Below are 18924 nucleotides of genomic sequence, written 5' to 3'. Positions count from 1 at the left end.
CGGATCAGTGAATGCGGCCTTCACGTTGCAAGACAGAATCACTGCTAGGCTGCAGATTTGGGACATGTAGATCTGGTTAAACTAACTTTACAGTCTTACAGCTTTTTTTATTTTTAATTATATACTCTGTCCATTTAAATTATCTCAGGAGGTTTTCCAAATGCTTAAAAAAAGCACTTTTCCATATCTTTATGCAATAAAACCTCCTCATATTGAAGTGACAATGATTGATAGCCTAATCTGGAAGAACCATCTCAGTCAGGATAGTGATATTGAATGTGACGCACGCTACGGTATGTGAAACATACACCATATAGGGCATGCTTGTGAGTTGGTATGTAGGTTGTGTGTCATTAAAAGTCACCTTGAATAAGTGTGTCAACATAATGTAAAGTATCTTCTAGCAGGACAAATCTGATTTTCCCCTCTGGTGACATCACATCTGGGGGATATTCTTAGCACTTCATCAGTCCTTTGCCAGGGTGGATAAGGACATTGTGAAAGGTGTGGATGAAAGATGAAAGAGATTCTGTATAGGCCTGGTATTATTGCTAAAACCTTTTGTCTTATTGCAACTTTGGATGTAAAATAAAGGTTATTATTAGCAGCTGTTGTTTTTAAATCTAGGACACATATTTGCCAATAATTCTTATTCTTTCATATTGACCTACTTGTACCAGATATAAATGGTTGAGACAGTGCATTAGGATAATACACTGTGTCAGGTGAGTTTCAAATCACAGGACTTTTAAGTACACTCCAGTAAGTTATGAATTTGAATGATGCATTTCTGGTACTAATTATATAGTCATTTACAACAGATCCAACTCTGGCAGCAGAGGCAGCAAGGCTGAAAATACTACAAAGGAATATTTGTCAGATTAACTGGTCGTACATGTGATACCATTTTGTGTAGATTAAACAAACAAGGCCACAGATCATCACCCTTCTTTTATTAAATGATAATTAAAGTCACACACTCACTTCTAATCAAGACCAGTTGTTATCTGCATTGGGAAGGTTTCATTTATTTAATTAAAACTGAAGAAGAGGTTATGCCGAAGTCTTGCAAGCCTAATAAACTATAACTATAAATAACATGTTCCCCAAATAACATGTTCTCTTTTGCTTCAAACTCAAATAAAATGCCCAAACATTTGACATATTGGTGCATGCTATACATCTTGTTATCCTTCATGAGCCCTTGATAGCTGTTGATAGCTGCTCACTGCAGACATATTCGCCTAATTTTTTACTGATAAGGTCTCTGCCATCAGTAGCCAGTTCTCTGAGCCTGACCAACTCAGTTAACAGGGCCATACTCTCCTCATTCTCCCCTCTGACCGAGGAAGAAGTCTCCAAACTTTTACTGGACTCTCATCCCACTATCTGTCCACTGGACCCAATACCATCCAACCTGCTACAGAACAAATCCCCACACACTTAACCCTGCAGTCACACACATCATCAACTCCTCACTTACAACAGGTGTATCCCCGCCGCAAGCTCGAGTCACCCCGCTGCTCAAAAAACAATCAAACCAGCCCAGGTTGAAAACTACAGACTGGTGTCACTCCTACCCTTCCCATCAAAAATACTTGAGCGCACAGTCTTTAAACAAGTCTCTAAATTCCTGTTGTTGTTGTTGTTGTTGTTCTGAGAACAACCTGTACGACCTGAATCAGTCTGGCTTTAAGCAGGGGCTCTCTACTTAGACTGCACTCCTGTCGGTTATGGAATCACTACACTCAGCCAGAGCTGCTGGTCAATCCTCAGCCCTTTTGCTGCTAGATCTGTCAGCTGCTTTTGACACAGTTAACCACCAAATCCCCCTCTCCACACTCACTGAGCTTGTTATCTAAGGATCTGCCCTCTGCTTGTTCATGTCCTACCTCTCAGGGGGATATTTTAGTAGAGTATCTTGGAGGAGAGAAGTGTCCAAACCGCACAGCTTATCCACAGGGGTTCCTCAAGGGTCAGTGCTTGGTCCCCTTCTTTTCTTAATATACACCACCTCACTTGGCGCAATCATCCACTCCCATGGTTTCTCATACCATTGCTATGCTGACGATAACGAACTCTTCCTGTCATTCTCACCGGAAGACCACACAGTGTTGGCTCAGATCTTGTCATGCCTTGCCGATATATTGGCATAGATGAAAGAACGCCACCTTCAACTCAATCTCTCTAAGACCGAGCTCCTTGTCATCCCAGCCAGTCCCTATATACAACAAAACATCAGCATCCAACTTGAATCAACCCAACTGATACCCACAAAGTTTTCCTGAAACTTTGGTGTCATGATCGATGACCAACTAACCTTTAAGGTTCACGTGGCCTCAATGACTCGGTCATGTCGGTTTGCCCTGTACAACATCAGGAAGATCAGACCATACCTGTCTGAGCATGCAGTACTCCTGGTACAGGCTCTCGTAATATCACGCACTGACCACTGCAACTGCAAGTCCTACCGGCAGGCCTCCCCGCATGTACATTCAAACCTCTGCAGATGATCCACAACGCGGCGGCATGGCTGGTCTTCAACCAGGCGAAAACAGCACGTCACCCTGCTGTTGATATCCCTCCACTGACTCCCAGATGCTGCCTGCATCAAATTCAAAGCCCTGACACTCGCTTTCAAAACAGCAACTAAAGCGGCTCCTGCCTACCTGAACTCCCTCATTCAGGTCTACACTCCCTCCCGCTCACTTCGTTCTGCCAATGAAAGGGCCTGGTACCACCACCACAACAGGGCCCTAAGTCACTGGTTAGACTCTTTTCTTCTGTAGTTCCCCAGTGGTGGAACGACTTACCAAACTATATTCGATCCACAGAGTCCCTCTCAATCTTTAAGAAAAGACTAAAGACCCAGCTCTTTCGCGAACACCTCTGCACTTGATGGACTGAAGATAGAGAAAAAACAAAACAAAACAAAAAAATCTGTTTCTATGAGTCTATGCACTCTATGCATTTCCTCTGTGCAATGCCTGTTGGCATCTACGTCAAACTTAGCTTTATGGCATTTACTTGTGTTGATCTCTACTGACTAGATCCCTGCTTGTGTTGTGTCAGCCCTCAGGTGTACGTTGCTTTGGATAAAAGCGTCTGCTAAATGAAAAAATTGTAAATTGTAAGTAAGTGTAAGTGTAAAAAGTGTATAAGTAGATGAGGTGAAGCAGGGTAATGTATATAAAAGCATTAGTACTCCAAAGAAAGCACACAAATGCCCTCACAATGGTAGCAGTCTTTTGGAAAACTACAGAACACGCAAATGTGAAGTTGGCTCTTCATACAACGGGATCATTCATAAAGACACTCAGATAAAATGTTAAAATATTATGCTCTAACCTCCAAATGGTAACACAGACTGTGCCAAGTCACGCTGTCATGTATCTTATGTTTGGGTTTGATGTCAGAGACTTATTTGGTTTGGTCCCCGTTCCACACCAGCTCCCTCTAGCAAAATATCTTGCTTTCTACACTTCTCCTTTTCACTCAGTCTCTGTTTTGCTGCATCCTCAAGCTGATGCTCTTGCTCTACAGTAATCTTTCGCGTCCCACTGGACCTGTCATACTTCATAAAGGTTGCCCTATGACCACCACTAAGCCTCCTTAATTTTATTGCACCTGCCCAACAGTGGCTGCTGATCTGCTTCTCTTCTCTTGTGGCCCATTTCTGTCTTGCTCACACAATAGACACTATATTTGTAATAGGTCATTAGACTGCCATCTCCCATATTATATTTCCAGTCTTACATTTGAACTCCTCTGCTTGTTTCATTCAATTAAACGCTCATATCCCTGAAGAAGATAGTAGCAATTGCTGAGGCCTGCACAGAGGGATACTTACCCCTTGGTCAATGAAACCTCTGCTTGAGTAAATCTGCCAGCATCTCAATCATTTGCAAGAGTGCCATCTCAGCCTGCAGCAGCAACAGATCAACTGCAAAGTGGCGCAAACGCTGGCTGGGAACAGACTCTGTTGCCTTTTTCAACCCCTCTCACCCAGACAATCAATCTCTTCCGACCTCCTGCACACTCCATTCCAGCCTGGTGAAGATTATCCCAGAGGATCATCTTGAAGCATTGCTGAACATCTTTAAGTAGTCGTCTACAACATGACCAGAGCCAAAACCAGACCAGGGCAGTCTGTTTCCTTCCACTACACAACAGGGAGATGTAGCTCGCTGCACACAGTTTGCCAGCATCTGAGCAACCATGATAAAAAGTGAGCTCGCTAGGCCTGAAAATGGAGAGATTTCACCGTCAGCTCCAGAGAATTATTATACTGGTAAACTTCATGTGCTGTGGGTGTTACTACATTTGGAGATGTAGTCACATCTGTGTCTGTTGCAAATTCAGCCGTGTGGACGATCCAACTCTGGATTAAATTATTTTCTCTTGTAAGTTTTTCTTGTCTTCGCTGGAGCATCTAAGGCACCAAGTAAACTAAGCTAGATGAGTCTTTCCAGCATACTAGTCTGTATATTTGTGTGTTTTTATTACTTTATACTTCTGTAGGGTATTGCATCATCCCTACAATGGAAACCTGTCAGTGGTGACTACCCAACACCCGCTGGGAGATGCTCCAGCAACCCATAACCGTAAGAATAAGCAGGTGTAGAAATAAATGACTGGATAGATTTAGTGGGGTATGTTCTTGCAATAGAACAATGGGTCGAGGGATCCAACCAGGGATCCCAGCACCCCAGAGGGGTACGTGGAAAGATTGTAGAGTAGCTCAATTCATTTGAAAAAAATAGAAATTATAGATTCGATTTTAGCTAAAAGTAATGGCTAAACGTTTGAAATAGTTTAGTGAAAAGTAATAGATAAATGGATGAAATGTCCAGCTTCAGCCACTCTAAGTCACTAAACAACGACAGTTCAGTTGTATGAACACATGATTGTTGGCTAATACTTATTTATAGTGTTAAATACCATACCATTAAAAGTTGATTAATGGAAATTGAACAAATATATCCATAGTTTAGGTTTACCAATGGATTTGTGCTCAGGATGATGGCAGAAGCAGTAACAGTACAAACCAAGGAATCAAGACTTTTGATTCAGATACTTCATATTGGTCCAAATGAACAGTCTCTCATTCATGTACTTTCAACCTTGTGAAAAATTTATAAATGGTCAGTGCAGAGTAGCAGCTGGAGGATTTTTAAAACAAGGGTCCCCTTACAATGTTGTGTATTAACCTCTGGGTTGATGAAACATTAGAGGATTTATGTCCAATTTTAACCCATAAAAAGTCAAACAGTCATGCAGATTTGTTACCTGTTAACTGTCATCGGTGTGTTAAAACAATAATGATCAAATGCAGAAAAAAAAGTTTAAGATTAAGAAAATAAATGTGACCTGCCAAACAAAATGATGAACAGATTCAAGCTGTTGTTACATTTATCGAAGGATGGAAGGATATTTTTAGCAAAAATAGTTGTACCTTGTGTACCCACTTACAGGGGACAGAGTGAGGAAACCCTTTGGCCACATAGTTAATGGGAAGCACATTGCTCTTTTGGAGATCCAGTGTAAAACCTATCCCTAGTATTTTCTGAAACACCAAACAGCAGAGAAGATGCAGACTGGATTGTAAAATCATACAAGGCAGGGACACTCATATAAGTGTGTAGCTATAACCTCTCAGAGTCGCCTACCTCTTTGGGTTTACACATTTGATTTGGAGCTGAGTCCCAGCACATAACTCAGCTTCTAGCTTTATTTTAATCCAGATTTTCAATTTCGAAGAGATATTGTGTCATCATGTTAATTGTCTGCTCTGCACACTTGTCATAAGTGGTTTACTGCACAGAGCACCTGCATGTACATGAGAGCTCTCAGCAAATCTCTCTCCAATCAGTGAGTGTACCCTGAACTAATAATCCAGTTCAACACAATGTTCTACAACATTATGAGACATGAATGAAGCGTAGCTGCCAGATACTTACTGGAGTTATTATCAGGAACTCAAGTATTTTAATCAAACAAATTAGCAAACGCATGAACTGAGCACATATGGATTGAAAAAGACAGAATGAAAATTAGTGTATTGCTGCTTGAACCTTCCTGTAACTACACTGAATTCTTATAGATGAAAGACTTTCATATAAAATTAAATACTATTAGTTTAACCTCCAAACACATTCATTAAAGATCTGTATAAACTTTTTATAGCTTTAAAAAAGCCTTTTCATTCAGTATAATTCCGTCTTACATCTAATGCCGCTGCTGTTGCATATGTATATGCACGCACTGGCCAATATGGTGAATCACAGCCCTGCATTACAAATCCCAATTTCACCCCTGAATACAAGTAATGGCTTCATAGTGGCACCAAACAGAAAGGGCAGCAGGGGAAAGCCCTGCCTAATTCCACCCTGAGGAAAAGAAATGACTGACAGCATTTCTTGTGGGAACCAAAGCAACATCCCAAGTTTATATGTGGTGACAAAAGTGTATAGACACCCAAACTTTACACCCTTATGTCACTGTTGAGCACCTAAATTCAAAAATGCTGATATACCACTCTCCTAAAAGTGACTTTCTACAAGATTTTGGAAACTATTTGCAGGGATTTTCTCACATTCAGCAAGAGGAGCGATAGTGAGGTCGACCTCTGACGTAGGGCGATAAGGCCTGAATCAGTTGGTGTACCAATTCATCCAAAAGGTGATGGATGGGGTTGAGGTCAGTTCTTCCACATCAAATTGGGAAAAACACTGTCAAACCTTTTCATTCTGAAAAAGCTAGGGGTTTCCCACATTGCTGGCATAAATTAGAAGCACACTATTGTCTAAAAGATCATTGAAAGCAGGAACTGTTCTCTTAATAAACATTTTGCACAGCAGAAATTTTGACTTGTCTCAGTAGGAAAAGCACACGTGTCACTAATAACATTAACAATGGCTCTGCTGTATTCAAGTGTACCAGTCAGACACAATAGTATGACAGTGAGCCAGCATGCACAATACCAGAACCCTGAAACTGGAGCAGCTAAATGAAATGCAATCAAATAAATTTAATTCTTTACACCTGTGCTTCTCTTATCATGAGAAAGTCCAAAAAGTATGTCCAAAAACATACTTCTGACCATATAGTGTAAATTACAGTCAGGAACTATGATTTTTATGCCACTAAGAGAAAAAAATTTGTTACACTTTACACACTATAATGTAGTTGTTAGCAGACATAAATGTTTAATAACGTATATGTCAACACCTATAAGTCTTCCTGAGGGCCTTGATAAGTGGAGGCTGGTGTATAAACAGATAATTAATGATAATATAGTAAAACACAGTTGTAATGATATAAAATATGTCTTGATAGGAGAAGTTATAATGTCCTTATATCTCCTTATACATTATAATGTGTCATAAGCCATTTATTAAATGTTTGTATGCTGCTTATAAATGCTAAATAGGGGGACTTAAAGTGTTATTGAAAAATCAATTTACAGCCATACGCATATCTGCCAAATCTGCCAGTGAGTAACTCCGGACTCTCAGCCAGGACAAACACTTCTCAGTCACTATCAGGTTGAGATTTATAAATATTAATTAACTCTACTGTGCTTTTGACACTTTGTTCTATTAACTGACAAACCCTCACCATGTTTCACTCGCTGTATCACCTCAGAAACCTGAATGAAGACGCCGGGGACACTAACGCTAAGCTCTATCTGCAGTCCAATAAGCACCATCGACACTCCAGGTGTCAACCAAGACAGTTAAAAAATACTTCTCAGTGTGTTACTTTTCTGAAATAAAACATTTGCTTTCAAGGGGAAAACAGCAGCAGTGATATTTCACACAGCAAATGTCGCACATTTAATGAGTGCTTCTATCGTTTAGGCCTTCATCTACTTACTAAACCAGTCACAAGACATCATCAGGATCTTAATGGTTTACCACTTCTGCTTTTCAGTTTCCCGAGGGAAAACCTGAGTTGTAAGGGGATCCACCGGTTACAATAATACACAAACTACTTGAGGATTTTTACTGGCTAACACTGACAAGAATGGTGATTTTGAGGTTGAACTCTCTCCACAGGAGGGTTAAGCTTTAGACAATGAACTATTCTCATACAGAAACTCTTCCCACAGCTGAAAAGAAATGTCCCCAGACCGTTTAAATATTTGATCCTACATTAATTTTTTAATTTAAAATGGTCTGAGGTTGTGTTCTTGCATGTACGCTGTTCTTCCATTTAACAGCTGCTACTATTTTTATACTATTCGTTCAAGTAAAGCAGATATATACGAGCTGAACGCATCACCCTCGTGTTTTTAAAAATTTCAGGTGTGAGAAGGCTACTGGCTGAGAATATTGTCAGACCCCAGAAAAGGAAGAACACACTCATTACATTAGAGACACAGGAGTCTGAACAAATACAGGAGATTGATGTGAAATTATGAATGAAATGCTGCTGCTGCCACCTACTGGATTAAACTGAAACCTCACTGTTCTCCTGCTCCTGCAGCAGAAAGCAGAATACATCAAACAAAGCCAAACTAAGTATTCAGAACATTCATATTTTATGCTGTAAGAATATTTTTTGCTATAATTTGTATTTTAAAAATTATATCAGTGAGTGTATTCGTACAGTTTATTTGCACATCATTTACTGCAGTTAGTGTTTATATACACAAGGCTTAATGAGGTCCATGCAGAACATATAATTCACGACTAAACATAGACGCTACATTCCTTGTCCGCACCTATTAGGTGTTTAAATAAATCATAGATGACTAACATACGAGAACATATCTGATCTACTGGAATCATACAGGCATATTCTCCCTCTTATGCACAATTCTCATGTGCCTGCCGAGAGACTCCATCCATTTAAAAGATTTACCACAATAATTACACACAAAGTGTTTCCCCTCAGTGTGGATCGTCTGGTGTCTGTTCAGAGCGCTCGTCGTGATAAAAGTCTTCCTGCATATTTCACATCTGTACGGCCTCTCGCCTGTGTGTGTCCTGATGTGAGCTGCAAGGTGGGAGCAATTACTGAAACGTTTTTCACAGACAGAGCAGCTGTAGGGCTTCTCTTTGCTCTCCTCGCCGTTGCCGCTGATGTTGTTGTTGTTGTTGTTGTTGTTGTGATAGGAGTGGAAGGGCAAGGTGGGGTCCTGCAGACTGCTCTTCAGGCTGGAAGGAGATGAGATGAAGTCTTTTATGTCTGACTCGAGATCCTCCAGCTGCTCTGTGTTGTGACCCATCCAGAAATCCCTGTGGCTCCTCTGTTGTTCCTTCTTCACCTGTGAGGGCTCTTGATGGTCCATGCTGCTGCTACTGTCCTCCTCACAGTGCTGGGACTCAGGAGCCTCCACTGCAGCTACTGACTGATGATGGTGATGCTGAGGAGGAGGAGGAGGAGGAGGAGGATGGTGGTGGTGGTGATGGGTGTGCTGCTGCAGCTGAGCTCCAAGACATCTATCTGCCCGGGGGTCTATGGGGTGGAAAAAAAAGACAAATAATAACATCACAATCATGCAATCTGATTAAAAACTAATGTAAAGCTGCTTGATGTTTGGCTGCAGTCGGATTTCATTCAAACCCACCTGACTTGAGAAGCTTCAGCTGCATCCTGAGACGACTGATTTCTAAATCTTTGGAGCGAGAAATCTCCTCTTTGTACTCGTCTATCGTCTTTTCAACAGCTCCAAAAATCTCCTCCGCCGCTGCCGCCAGTCTGTCGTTGAGAAAAGCTTTCAAAGACTGCATTTTGGACATTTCTGGAGAAGATTAGTAGCTTTTTAGTTGCGCTTGGAGGCGTATTCTTACGAGTCCGTGAACGTCACGCTTCGCTTGTAAACACGGACATGAGACTGTGGACACGGCAGAGTGCGCAATATGAGGCACTACCGCCCCCTGCCGGACTGGGGTCTACAGGTCTACAGCTGGTCTACAGGTCTACTCCAGCAGGCCTCACTACAGGCTTCACTGTGTGTAGTTGAAGGAACATCTTATAATATAGTTCAGTGCAATACATTAACACGACATTGGTTGACTGGACAAGAAATATAAGCTATACAAAGGTTTATTAAAGGTTTATTGTCTCGATGCTTCTCTGTTATTTTGTACTGTCGCTCTTTTAAAAGGGAAATGACAATTTATTTTATGATACTTGACATAAAATGTGTATTTAATGCTAAGAGGTAGACCAAGCTTCTACATTTCAAAAGTAAATGACTGCTATAGTCAATTAATTTAGTTGGTCGACTGAAAATTAATATGCTCAACTATTTTTGATAATCGATTAATCATTCTTTAAGAAAAAATGCCCTAATTCTCTGATTCCAGCTTCTCAACTGTGAATATTTTCTGTTTCCTTTGGTCTTCTATGATAATATAAATATTTTTGGGTTGTGGACTGTTGGACAAGACAGAAGAAGACATTTTGACATTTTATAGACCAAAAGACTAATCGAGAAAACAATTGACAGATTAATCGATACTGAAAATAATCGTTAGTTACAGTCCTACTGAGGTATTTTCATTTTCTGCCACTTGATACTTCCTCACTGCATTTCAGAGGGAGATGTTGTACTTTTTACTCCACTACATTTATGTAGCAGCTTTATTTACTGGTCACTTTTGAGATCAAAAGATGAAATAACATATCAGAAGCTTACAAACTACACTGCCCCCAACCTTTATGTCTCACAAAAAGTCAGCGTATTGTTGGGGCTCCTCGTCATGTTTCAGATGTCTGCAAGTTGTTCGCAGTTCCACCAAAATCCCCCCTCGAAAACTTGAGATGGTTTCATTTCATGGTTTCATTTAAATAAGTGGTCGAGGCTCCAAAGAAGTAAAACTCTCCAATATTCCACAAAAAATCTAACATAAAGAAAAGTCAAGTTCAATGCAAACTTGTGTTGCAGAACTTAGTTTTTTCCCTTTCCTAGTAGAATAATTATGTCACAACCATCAAATTGAAGGGGGCCTGACCTCTAGGTCGGGAACCACTGGACTAAACTACCTAAATATCTATAAAGTAGTTAAAACTAGCTTCACATTGACCTGCTACACTAGTACAACACTGCATATGGATTGATTCATTTGATTCAATCACAGCTGGGGCTGATTTTCTGCAGGATTATAAATGCAGGACTTTTACCTGTATTTTTTCAATGTGCTATTGCAACTGTTACTTAAATAAAGACTCTGAGTACTTCTTCTACACCTGCATGACGTGTATTGATATCTTGATTGTTCCTGTATAATTGTTTTGATAGTAATGAAAATGACTAAATTTCTATTTTAAAACAGGCCTATCATCTAGAATTGCATTATATTCTACAGACGTTCCTGTTATTTTGGCCAACTTCTCTGCATACTTTCAGCTTTGTGGTCAGTGGAAGAGGTTCAGGCCTGTGGTTGTTACAACACAATGAGAATATAAAACAGACAAAGAAATAGAGAAGGGCAAATATTTGATTGAAACCATGACGACAGACGTGCAGATTGTGAAGAAAAAAGTGGAATTTTGACCTGAGTTGAACTTGGCTGCAATTGGTTGATGGTTCAGGAACTTTAGTGTGAATGCTGATCTGGAAAAGATATCATGAAATAATCTGCTGGGTCACCAACTTCAACAGTTTATTGTCTGTTATTCTGTCTTAATAATGAGTCTCCCTATTTCTGTCTTTTTAATTGTGTATTTCTCCAGCTGCAAAGAAGGATGAACCTATAGTATCCAAACATAACAAAGACTCATATTAGCATCTTAGCTAGTCTCATAGTTAATTGAAAGTACTGAAGAACCTGTTTATGAACGGAATTTGACACACTGCCTCATCTCTTACTCTCACTTTACTGGTACGGCATCTGAGCAGAAACATGTCTTTTGCCTCTTGTGCAGCTTCCTTACATTGCAAATGCTCTGGGTATATTGGAGAGTGAGAAGTATAAATAAAAAGTGTGTTAGAAATTACCGGAAAGCACCCTTCATGTTGCCAGGAATGGAAATGTAGACCCGGTGAGAGTGTGTGTTTTCTGTTCAATAATGGCTGAGTGTGTAACTGGCAACGCTACAATCTTCCCTGATACATGGCTGTTTGACTGCTGCAGGTCTGTTTCAGTTCAGCAACGGGATAAAAATAGCAGTCAAATGTCTCTCTGCATGGTATTGTCTTAACAGCAGTTCACTACTGTAATGAGACACTCTCTCTCTGCCCACTTGAGAATACCACAGTCTGTACACATAGCAGTCTGAAGAGCAGCTCATGAAACCAATCAGTATATATGCAAGTGTGTATTTTTATAAAATATAAGGAATACCACAATATGGAGTTACTTGGGGCAGAGTTTTATCAGGGTAAATTCAAAATAAGACAGGACACAGAAAAACCATCTCTTGACTGTTTATTATAATGTTTCCTTAAAGCCTTCACACCCTCGTACCAATCGGCCATGACACAATATGGTTAACATGTAATGGACGCTACCCTCTTGGCGAAAGAGCCAATCAGGGTGCGGATCATGCACGTCTACAGGGAGGTAAAAAGCCACAGAACATCATAATCACACAAAAGAGACAGATATTAAAAAGACAATTACATCTGATTGACAAGAGCCGTGACACTGTTTACATAAAAGTTGGTAAACTCTTCAAGTAAAGGCGTGGACTGCCCGTCCACCTCAAGGTGTAATTATCAGTCTTTACAGCTTGAGCACCTGGTGTGGAAGTTAGTATGCACACAGACTATCTCAGTGGGCTTTTCAGTGCAGTACAGTGCATGTGTCAACCTGTCCCTTTATTTCATGACGAAATATACCAAAATAATAAAGGAAAAGGAGGGAACGACACCACACAAATACTTTGAACATAAAGGGGGGAAGAGGACTAAGTGCTGAGTGTAAGGGATTGATGGATCGTCCGAATGGAGTCGGTCTCGGATCTGGACATGGCCTTGTCGCAGTTTGTCCGGGTATTTATGCCTTGGCGTTGATGATCTCAACGAACTCTGGCTTCAGGGAGGCTCCACCAACAAGGAAACCATCAACATCAGCCTGGGAGCCGAGCTCCTTGCAGGTGGCACCAGTCACAGATCCTGAGAAAAAGAACATGTTTTCATCATCATCATTAAAAGCATGCCGAATTAGCTATTAGCAGTTCCTGTTTGCAATGTGCCCATAAATGTACAGATAACTATCACTGGAATACTTTAATGTGACGATTCCCAGTCAAGTTCTGAAGCTACAAGCAGCATATTTTTCTAGGATTTCTAAGCTGATTTATGGATGTTTATTCATGACGGACATCAGAGATGATAATATCCTCGGGAAATGTAAGTCACACTGAATCTAAAAATATGTTTATAATGTCCGTGTGTTTATATTTTATTGAGTTATGACCCTGAGAAGGAATATAAATTTTGATTGGCACTGACTGATGAGAAGAGATGGTTGTGAGAAATCCAAAAATTCCATCTCATCACACTGACTGACCTCCATAGATGATCCTCACAGAGCTGGCAACAGCCTCAGACACGTGGGTCTTCAGCCACTCCCTCAGCTTGTGGTGCACTTCCTGAGCCTGAAATATCACACAGGAAACAGGCACATTATGACGAGTTACGGTGTGAGATTGTAGTGAAATATTCGGTGGTTTCTGATATTTACCTGTGCTGGGGAGGCAGTCTTGCCGGTGCCAATAGCCCACACTGGCTCGTAAGCAAGCACGACCTTGCTCCAGTCCTTTACATTGTCTGCGAAAGAGACGTGTGATAAGAATTTGAATTTCGCAAGTTTCTTGATTGCACAAATGTTCTCTTGGAATGTGATTTACAACAATCAGGCATCTCTCCGTGCCTACAATACGTAATTCTTTGGGGGGGGATTCAAGTCAAGAGTCGTGTACCTGCGATGACCTTGGTCTGAGCAAAGACGACCTTCTCTGTGATACCGCCCTCTCTCTCATCCAGCTTCTCACCGATGCAGGCGATCACACCGAGGCCATTCTCCAGAGCGTGGGCTGTCTTCTGGCCGATGAGCTAATGAAAAAAAAACACACACAAGCATCTAAATCACAAAGTGTAGTCAGGAAGCATGATGTATTTTCCTTCCACCCAACTTCAGCGTCCTTCCAGACAATGATAAAGATGTTGCAATCTGAAAGAAGAAGACAAAATAATCTAGAATTACCTCATCGCTCTCGTGGAAGACATGGCGCCTCTCAGAGTGTCCCAGGATAACCCAGTGAACACCGCAGTCCTTGATCATCGCAGGGCTTGAAGATAATATTCATATAAATCAGAATCTGCTCCATTTGTGAAAACTGTTTTAAAAGTTTATATTTCTGATGGAAGATTTAATGACCATGTCGCTACTTTTCTGCATCTACATGATGAAGTTCTTTCTCTTGCTCCTCATCAAACCCTCGTTTTCCTCTGATGGAAACATGACGTACCTGATCTCCCCAGTGAAGGCACCCTTGGGAACTTTGTAGCAGTTCTGAGCAGCCACACCGAACTTGTGGTCCAGCTTGGACCTGGCGAAGTCCAGGTAGATTGCTGGGGCACCGCACACAACCTCTGTGAGCACAGAAAAAAGAAAAGAAAACACTTGTAGTGTAGTTCTTATTATAACAAACACACTTTAGTATTAGTTGTAGAACATTTTTGATCAATTTCCTTCATGTGACAAAAGTTTCGGATTTAATTTCAAAGTGGATGTGAAACATGGATGTGATGGCTAAACAATAAGGAGGTTTTCACTATTCGTTTAAAAAAAAAAAAAAAGACTAATCAGTAATGCAGCTTTTCCGACGCAGCAAAGATCACGTTTAAGCAAAATTACATATGTATTTTGCCTTGTTTCACACATTATTTTTTGCCTGATTTCTATGAATGTCACAATGTCACAGGTCATGTTCAGCTGCAGAGCATCATCCCATGGAGGGGTGGACACTTCAGCAGGACACCAGAACATGGGCCTGAACACGGGTCTGTCAGTTAAAGACACTAGCCTGAACTGCTGCCAAGTACAAGACTACATGTGCATGTTTTCCCACAGCACTGCAACACCATGGGGATTAAAAGAGACTAATTTAGTCTAGGCTTTTCAATCATGACGTTTAAGTGCACAATCCGTAATCCAAACTACCATCACTCTCAAATTGATTGACAAACAAATGGGCAACAGTGTGGAGAAATTAAATCCAAATTATGAATGTGGAGAGTTCATCACTACGGTAAAAAAAACAAAAACAAAAAAAAAAACACAAGCAGTAGACTTGCACATCCAGCCAAATGCATCAATATACTTTACTACTACTGTACTATTTCACTTTTAATGGTTCAAATCTTTGCAACTAATATGTATTGCAGTCTGAAGCTTGTGTTTCTAAATGTGCAAACACTGCAATTTGAATAAAGTCAACTTCAGTACAGTCTGCACAGTTCAAGCAGTGTACAGTAAAGTTAAGACACTGACATTCACATTGTAACTGTATCTTGGGGTTACGAGAGTCTATATTAAACAGCTCCTGTTATTATTGGTTAGGTAAAGGTCATTACTCCCCGGCTGCAGTCAGACCCTCTCTGCGTAAAAGGTCTGAGTTCAGCCTCTAAAAGGTCGCCTACACGGCTGCATTCTGCAGAGGTCGAAGAAAAGTCATGAGCTGCAGTTGTAAGGGTCAAGAGTTTTGATATCTGACATGTTAGGAGGAGAAAGAAAAAAAGTCTGAGGATGAAACAGCTGAACTTTGACTTTAGAGTTGCACAGAGAGGCCGATGGGAAAAGCCTGCTGGAGTTTCTGAACACTGAAAGAGGGTGGATTCACTAATGGAGCAAGGTCCAAGGATGGCAGTTTGCGCCACAGCACAGTTCGAAGCAGATCAGGCCTGTGATTGGTAAGCACAACATCGCAGTTACATAACACCAAGTTGCAGGAAGAGCACAATAACTGGCCCGGTGACAGCGGAAACAGGCTTAGACACATTCAACGTCTCTTTGCTAGTGTTCACAAGTGTCGTGTGATGAAAAGAAAAAGTGAGTCAAGGCTTTTTAAACAGCAGCAGCCTCTGTGTGTGTGTGTGTGTGTGTGTGTGTGTGTGTGGTGTTTTTCCAGTCTGCAGGAAGCAGACTGCAACAGGGTGAATGTCTACTGCTGCCTTCAAGGCACGTCGAAAAAAATCGGAGAAGAGAGTAGCACGAACGAGGAACAAGTGTTTCTCGTTGTTCGTCATCGTGAAGATCCCGAAACTAAAAATAACTCGCCCAAAAAGGGGGCACAAAAGGGTTACTGTACTCCTCATTAGTTTGCAGATGAAACATGAGCGACATCATCATCATCATCGACTAACTTCACTTGAATGCACCCTGCGCTTCCACAGCGGATGGTTGGACTACGTGCCGCTGCAAACGCACACCCACCACCAGCAACGACATGACCGAAAACCCCATCAAAACCGTCCATCATCCGCATTCATGCATCTCTCTCTCTGTCTGCTTTAGACTTAAGTGTTTGCTCGGCTGAAATCAGAGCTCAATTGAAGAGTTTCTTTATAAGGGCATGAAATGAGGGAGATGGAAGTTTTTTGATGCTGACGGTGTCATTGATTAATTGAATGACTGAGCCATTTTGACTCTGCATTGATCTGGTTGTTGCATAAAAATAGAAAAATGCTGGAAATTACTAGGAAATTGTTATCACAGGAGAGCCTGAGTTTAAATGCATGAATGGAAATGTCATTTGTTAATCATAAATTGGAAAAATGTGCTTCATACTGGGAAGACTGGGTTAACTATGTAACGCCCCATGGGCCTGATTTATTTGCACAAATCAATGATTCTGTTGTAAAGATCTATCCCTAATTGTACAGGGATTTTTTCTGTGTGTGTGTGTTCTCCCGAAAAGAACTATTTTGAGATGAGACAAACATGAATATACGATTAGTATCTGAAATACATCTTACGGAAATGTTTGTTTAATGCTGTAAGTCAATAAATTACCAAAAAATAGAAAGTGATAGTTGAACAAGTGGCATTCATAGTCACAAAAGTAATCTTGGCCATCAGATAACAGGTGTTAAATGTTCAGATAAGGTTAGAGGAGGTTGAACAGATGTTAGACTGAACATACCGACATTGGGGTCAACCTTGGCTGTGTTCATGGTGTGGATGAGCTCCCCAAGGCTCTTCTTGTCGCCGTTCATCTTCCAGTTTCCACCGACGAAGAATTTCCTGGTCATGTTTGCGGATTTTTCGGGGGGGAGTTCTGCTGAGAGTTAAAAAACGGTTCCGAAGAGCCTACCAAGGTTCACCTTCTCTGGGGTAAGAAAGCGGACGAGAGAGAGCAGCTCAGAGTATTTATGAAGATGGAAAAATTTAACCCCTCCTCTCACTCGGCTCCATTGGTTTATGGCGGCACGCCCGCAAACGCATCTCCCCATTTGAGGAAGGGGAAGAGCGAAATGTCATGCTGCCTTCAGGTGCTGTCTGTAAAACCTGATTGCACATGTGTTTAAAGGGTTGGTTCCCAATTTTTCTAAATCTGTCTTAAAACAGGAGTCAAGTGCTCATATGAACACTGAAAGAGGTTTTCCTCGCTGTAATCATTCCTCCTGTTCATACTCGCTGTTAAAAGATCCCCTTCAAATGTGCTTTCAATGTAAGTGATGGGGAACAAAATCAGTGTCTCCACACAGTCATTTTGTGCAAAAATATATTTAAAAGTTTATCTGAAGCTTGTATGAGACTTCAGCAGTCTGAGTTAGTCATATTAAGTGGATATCTGCCACATTTACAGTCTTTTTAGCATCAAATTCCCTCTTTGTGTTTCCCTGTTGAGCTGCAGTGGGAGTAAAATAACAAAAAGAGGGACTTTGGCACTAAAAAGACTGTAATGTTGAAAGATATCTACTTGATATGACTAATTTGGACGACTGAAGCTTCATATTAATTTCTGATAAACTTAAATATATTTTTGCACGGAAGGAGGCTTGTGGATTTTGGCCCTCATTATGATCTCTTCATTATGAAATGAAGGGATCTCTAAATGGCCAGTATAAACAGGAGGAATGATTATGGCAAGAAAAACATATTTCAATGTTTATTTGGGCACCTGACTGTTGTTTTAAGACAGACTTGGAAAATTGTTAATGAGAGACCCTCAAGCAATAACAAAGCCTACTCATACATTTCAGTAAACAATGATATAAATTGCAGAAAACATATAATGAAATAATAAGATTTACAGTATGTAGGACCTGGGTGTTTGTTTTTGCACATGAGGTCACAGTTTTTACTTTGATTTTATCTCCATGGAAACACATTCTAAACTATATCAAGGATTAAAGGACTTATGTCCCACCAGGATTTGGAAAAGGTTGTCCATGCATTTATCTTCAGTAGACTCGACTTCTGTAACAGTGTCTTTACAGGTCTCCTTAAAGAGTCGATGAGACAGCTGCAGCTGATTCAGAACGCTGCTGCTCGAGTCCTCATGAAGACCAAGAAGGTGGATCATATCACTCCAGGTCTCAGATCTTTACACTGGCTTCCTGTCTGTCAAAGAACTGATTTTAAAATACTGCTGTTGGTTTATAAAGCATTGAATGGTTTAGGGCCAAAATACAGTTCTGATCTTCTGCTGCGTTACACTTTTTAATTGTATTTAAATGTCTTTTTGTGTTTTCTTGTGTTGCTTTTACATTCTGTCTTGATGCGTTTTTTGTTTTATGTAAAGCACTTCGAATTGCTTTGTTGTTGAAATGTGCTTTACAGATAAACTTGCCTTGCATTCTGATAACAATTATGAACGTGCAGAACTGGATTTCAGAGTATCCGATCTGGTTATACTGAGGAGCATTTTCTCCCCTGGAAAGATGAATTAAGAATGAAACCCTCAAAAATAACAAAGAAGTTAAAGAAAGTTTGAAAGATGAACATGATATCATAT

General features: G+C 40.6%; 2 protein-coding genes across 2 annotated transcripts; both read right to left on the bottom strand.

The window, feature by feature from the left end:
- Nucleotides 1-8602: 8602 nt before the first annotated feature.
- Nucleotides 8603-9865, bottom strand: LOC121905065 (zinc finger protein 184-like). Its single transcript, XM_042423041.1, has 2 exons — nucleotides 9578-9865; nucleotides 8603-9465 (listed from the first exon to the last, which is right to left on the bottom strand). Exons 1-2 carry the CDS (start codon nucleotides 9747-9749, stop codon nucleotides 8792-8794), a joined length of 846 nt encoding a protein of 281 aa, XP_042278975.1. The 5' UTR covers nucleotides 9750-9865; the 3' UTR covers nucleotides 8603-8791.
- A 2503-nt stretch (nucleotides 9866-12368) lies between these two features.
- tpi1b (triosephosphate isomerase 1b) lies at nucleotides 12369-17322 on the bottom strand. Its single transcript, XM_042423052.1, has 7 exons — nucleotides 17107-17322; nucleotides 14431-14554; nucleotides 14166-14250; nucleotides 13882-14014; nucleotides 13644-13729; nucleotides 13470-13557; nucleotides 12369-13072 (listed from the first exon to the last, which is right to left on the bottom strand). The coding sequence occupies exons 1-7, from the start codon at nucleotides 17213-17215 to the stop codon at nucleotides 12954-12956; spliced, it is 744 nt and encodes a 247-aa protein (XP_042278986.1). The 5' UTR covers nucleotides 17216-17322; the 3' UTR covers nucleotides 12369-12953.
- Nucleotides 17323-18924: the final 1602 nt, after the last annotated feature.

Source organism: Thunnus maccoyii, chromosome 10 (genome assembly GCF_910596095.1).
Source record: "Thunnus maccoyii chromosome 10, fThuMac1.1, whole genome shotgun sequence".
NCBI lineage: Eukaryota > Metazoa > Chordata > Actinopteri > Scombriformes > Scombridae > Thunnus > Thunnus maccoyii.
Note: the sequence above shows the minus strand (reverse complement) of the source record. Positions and strands in the feature narration are given on the sequence as shown.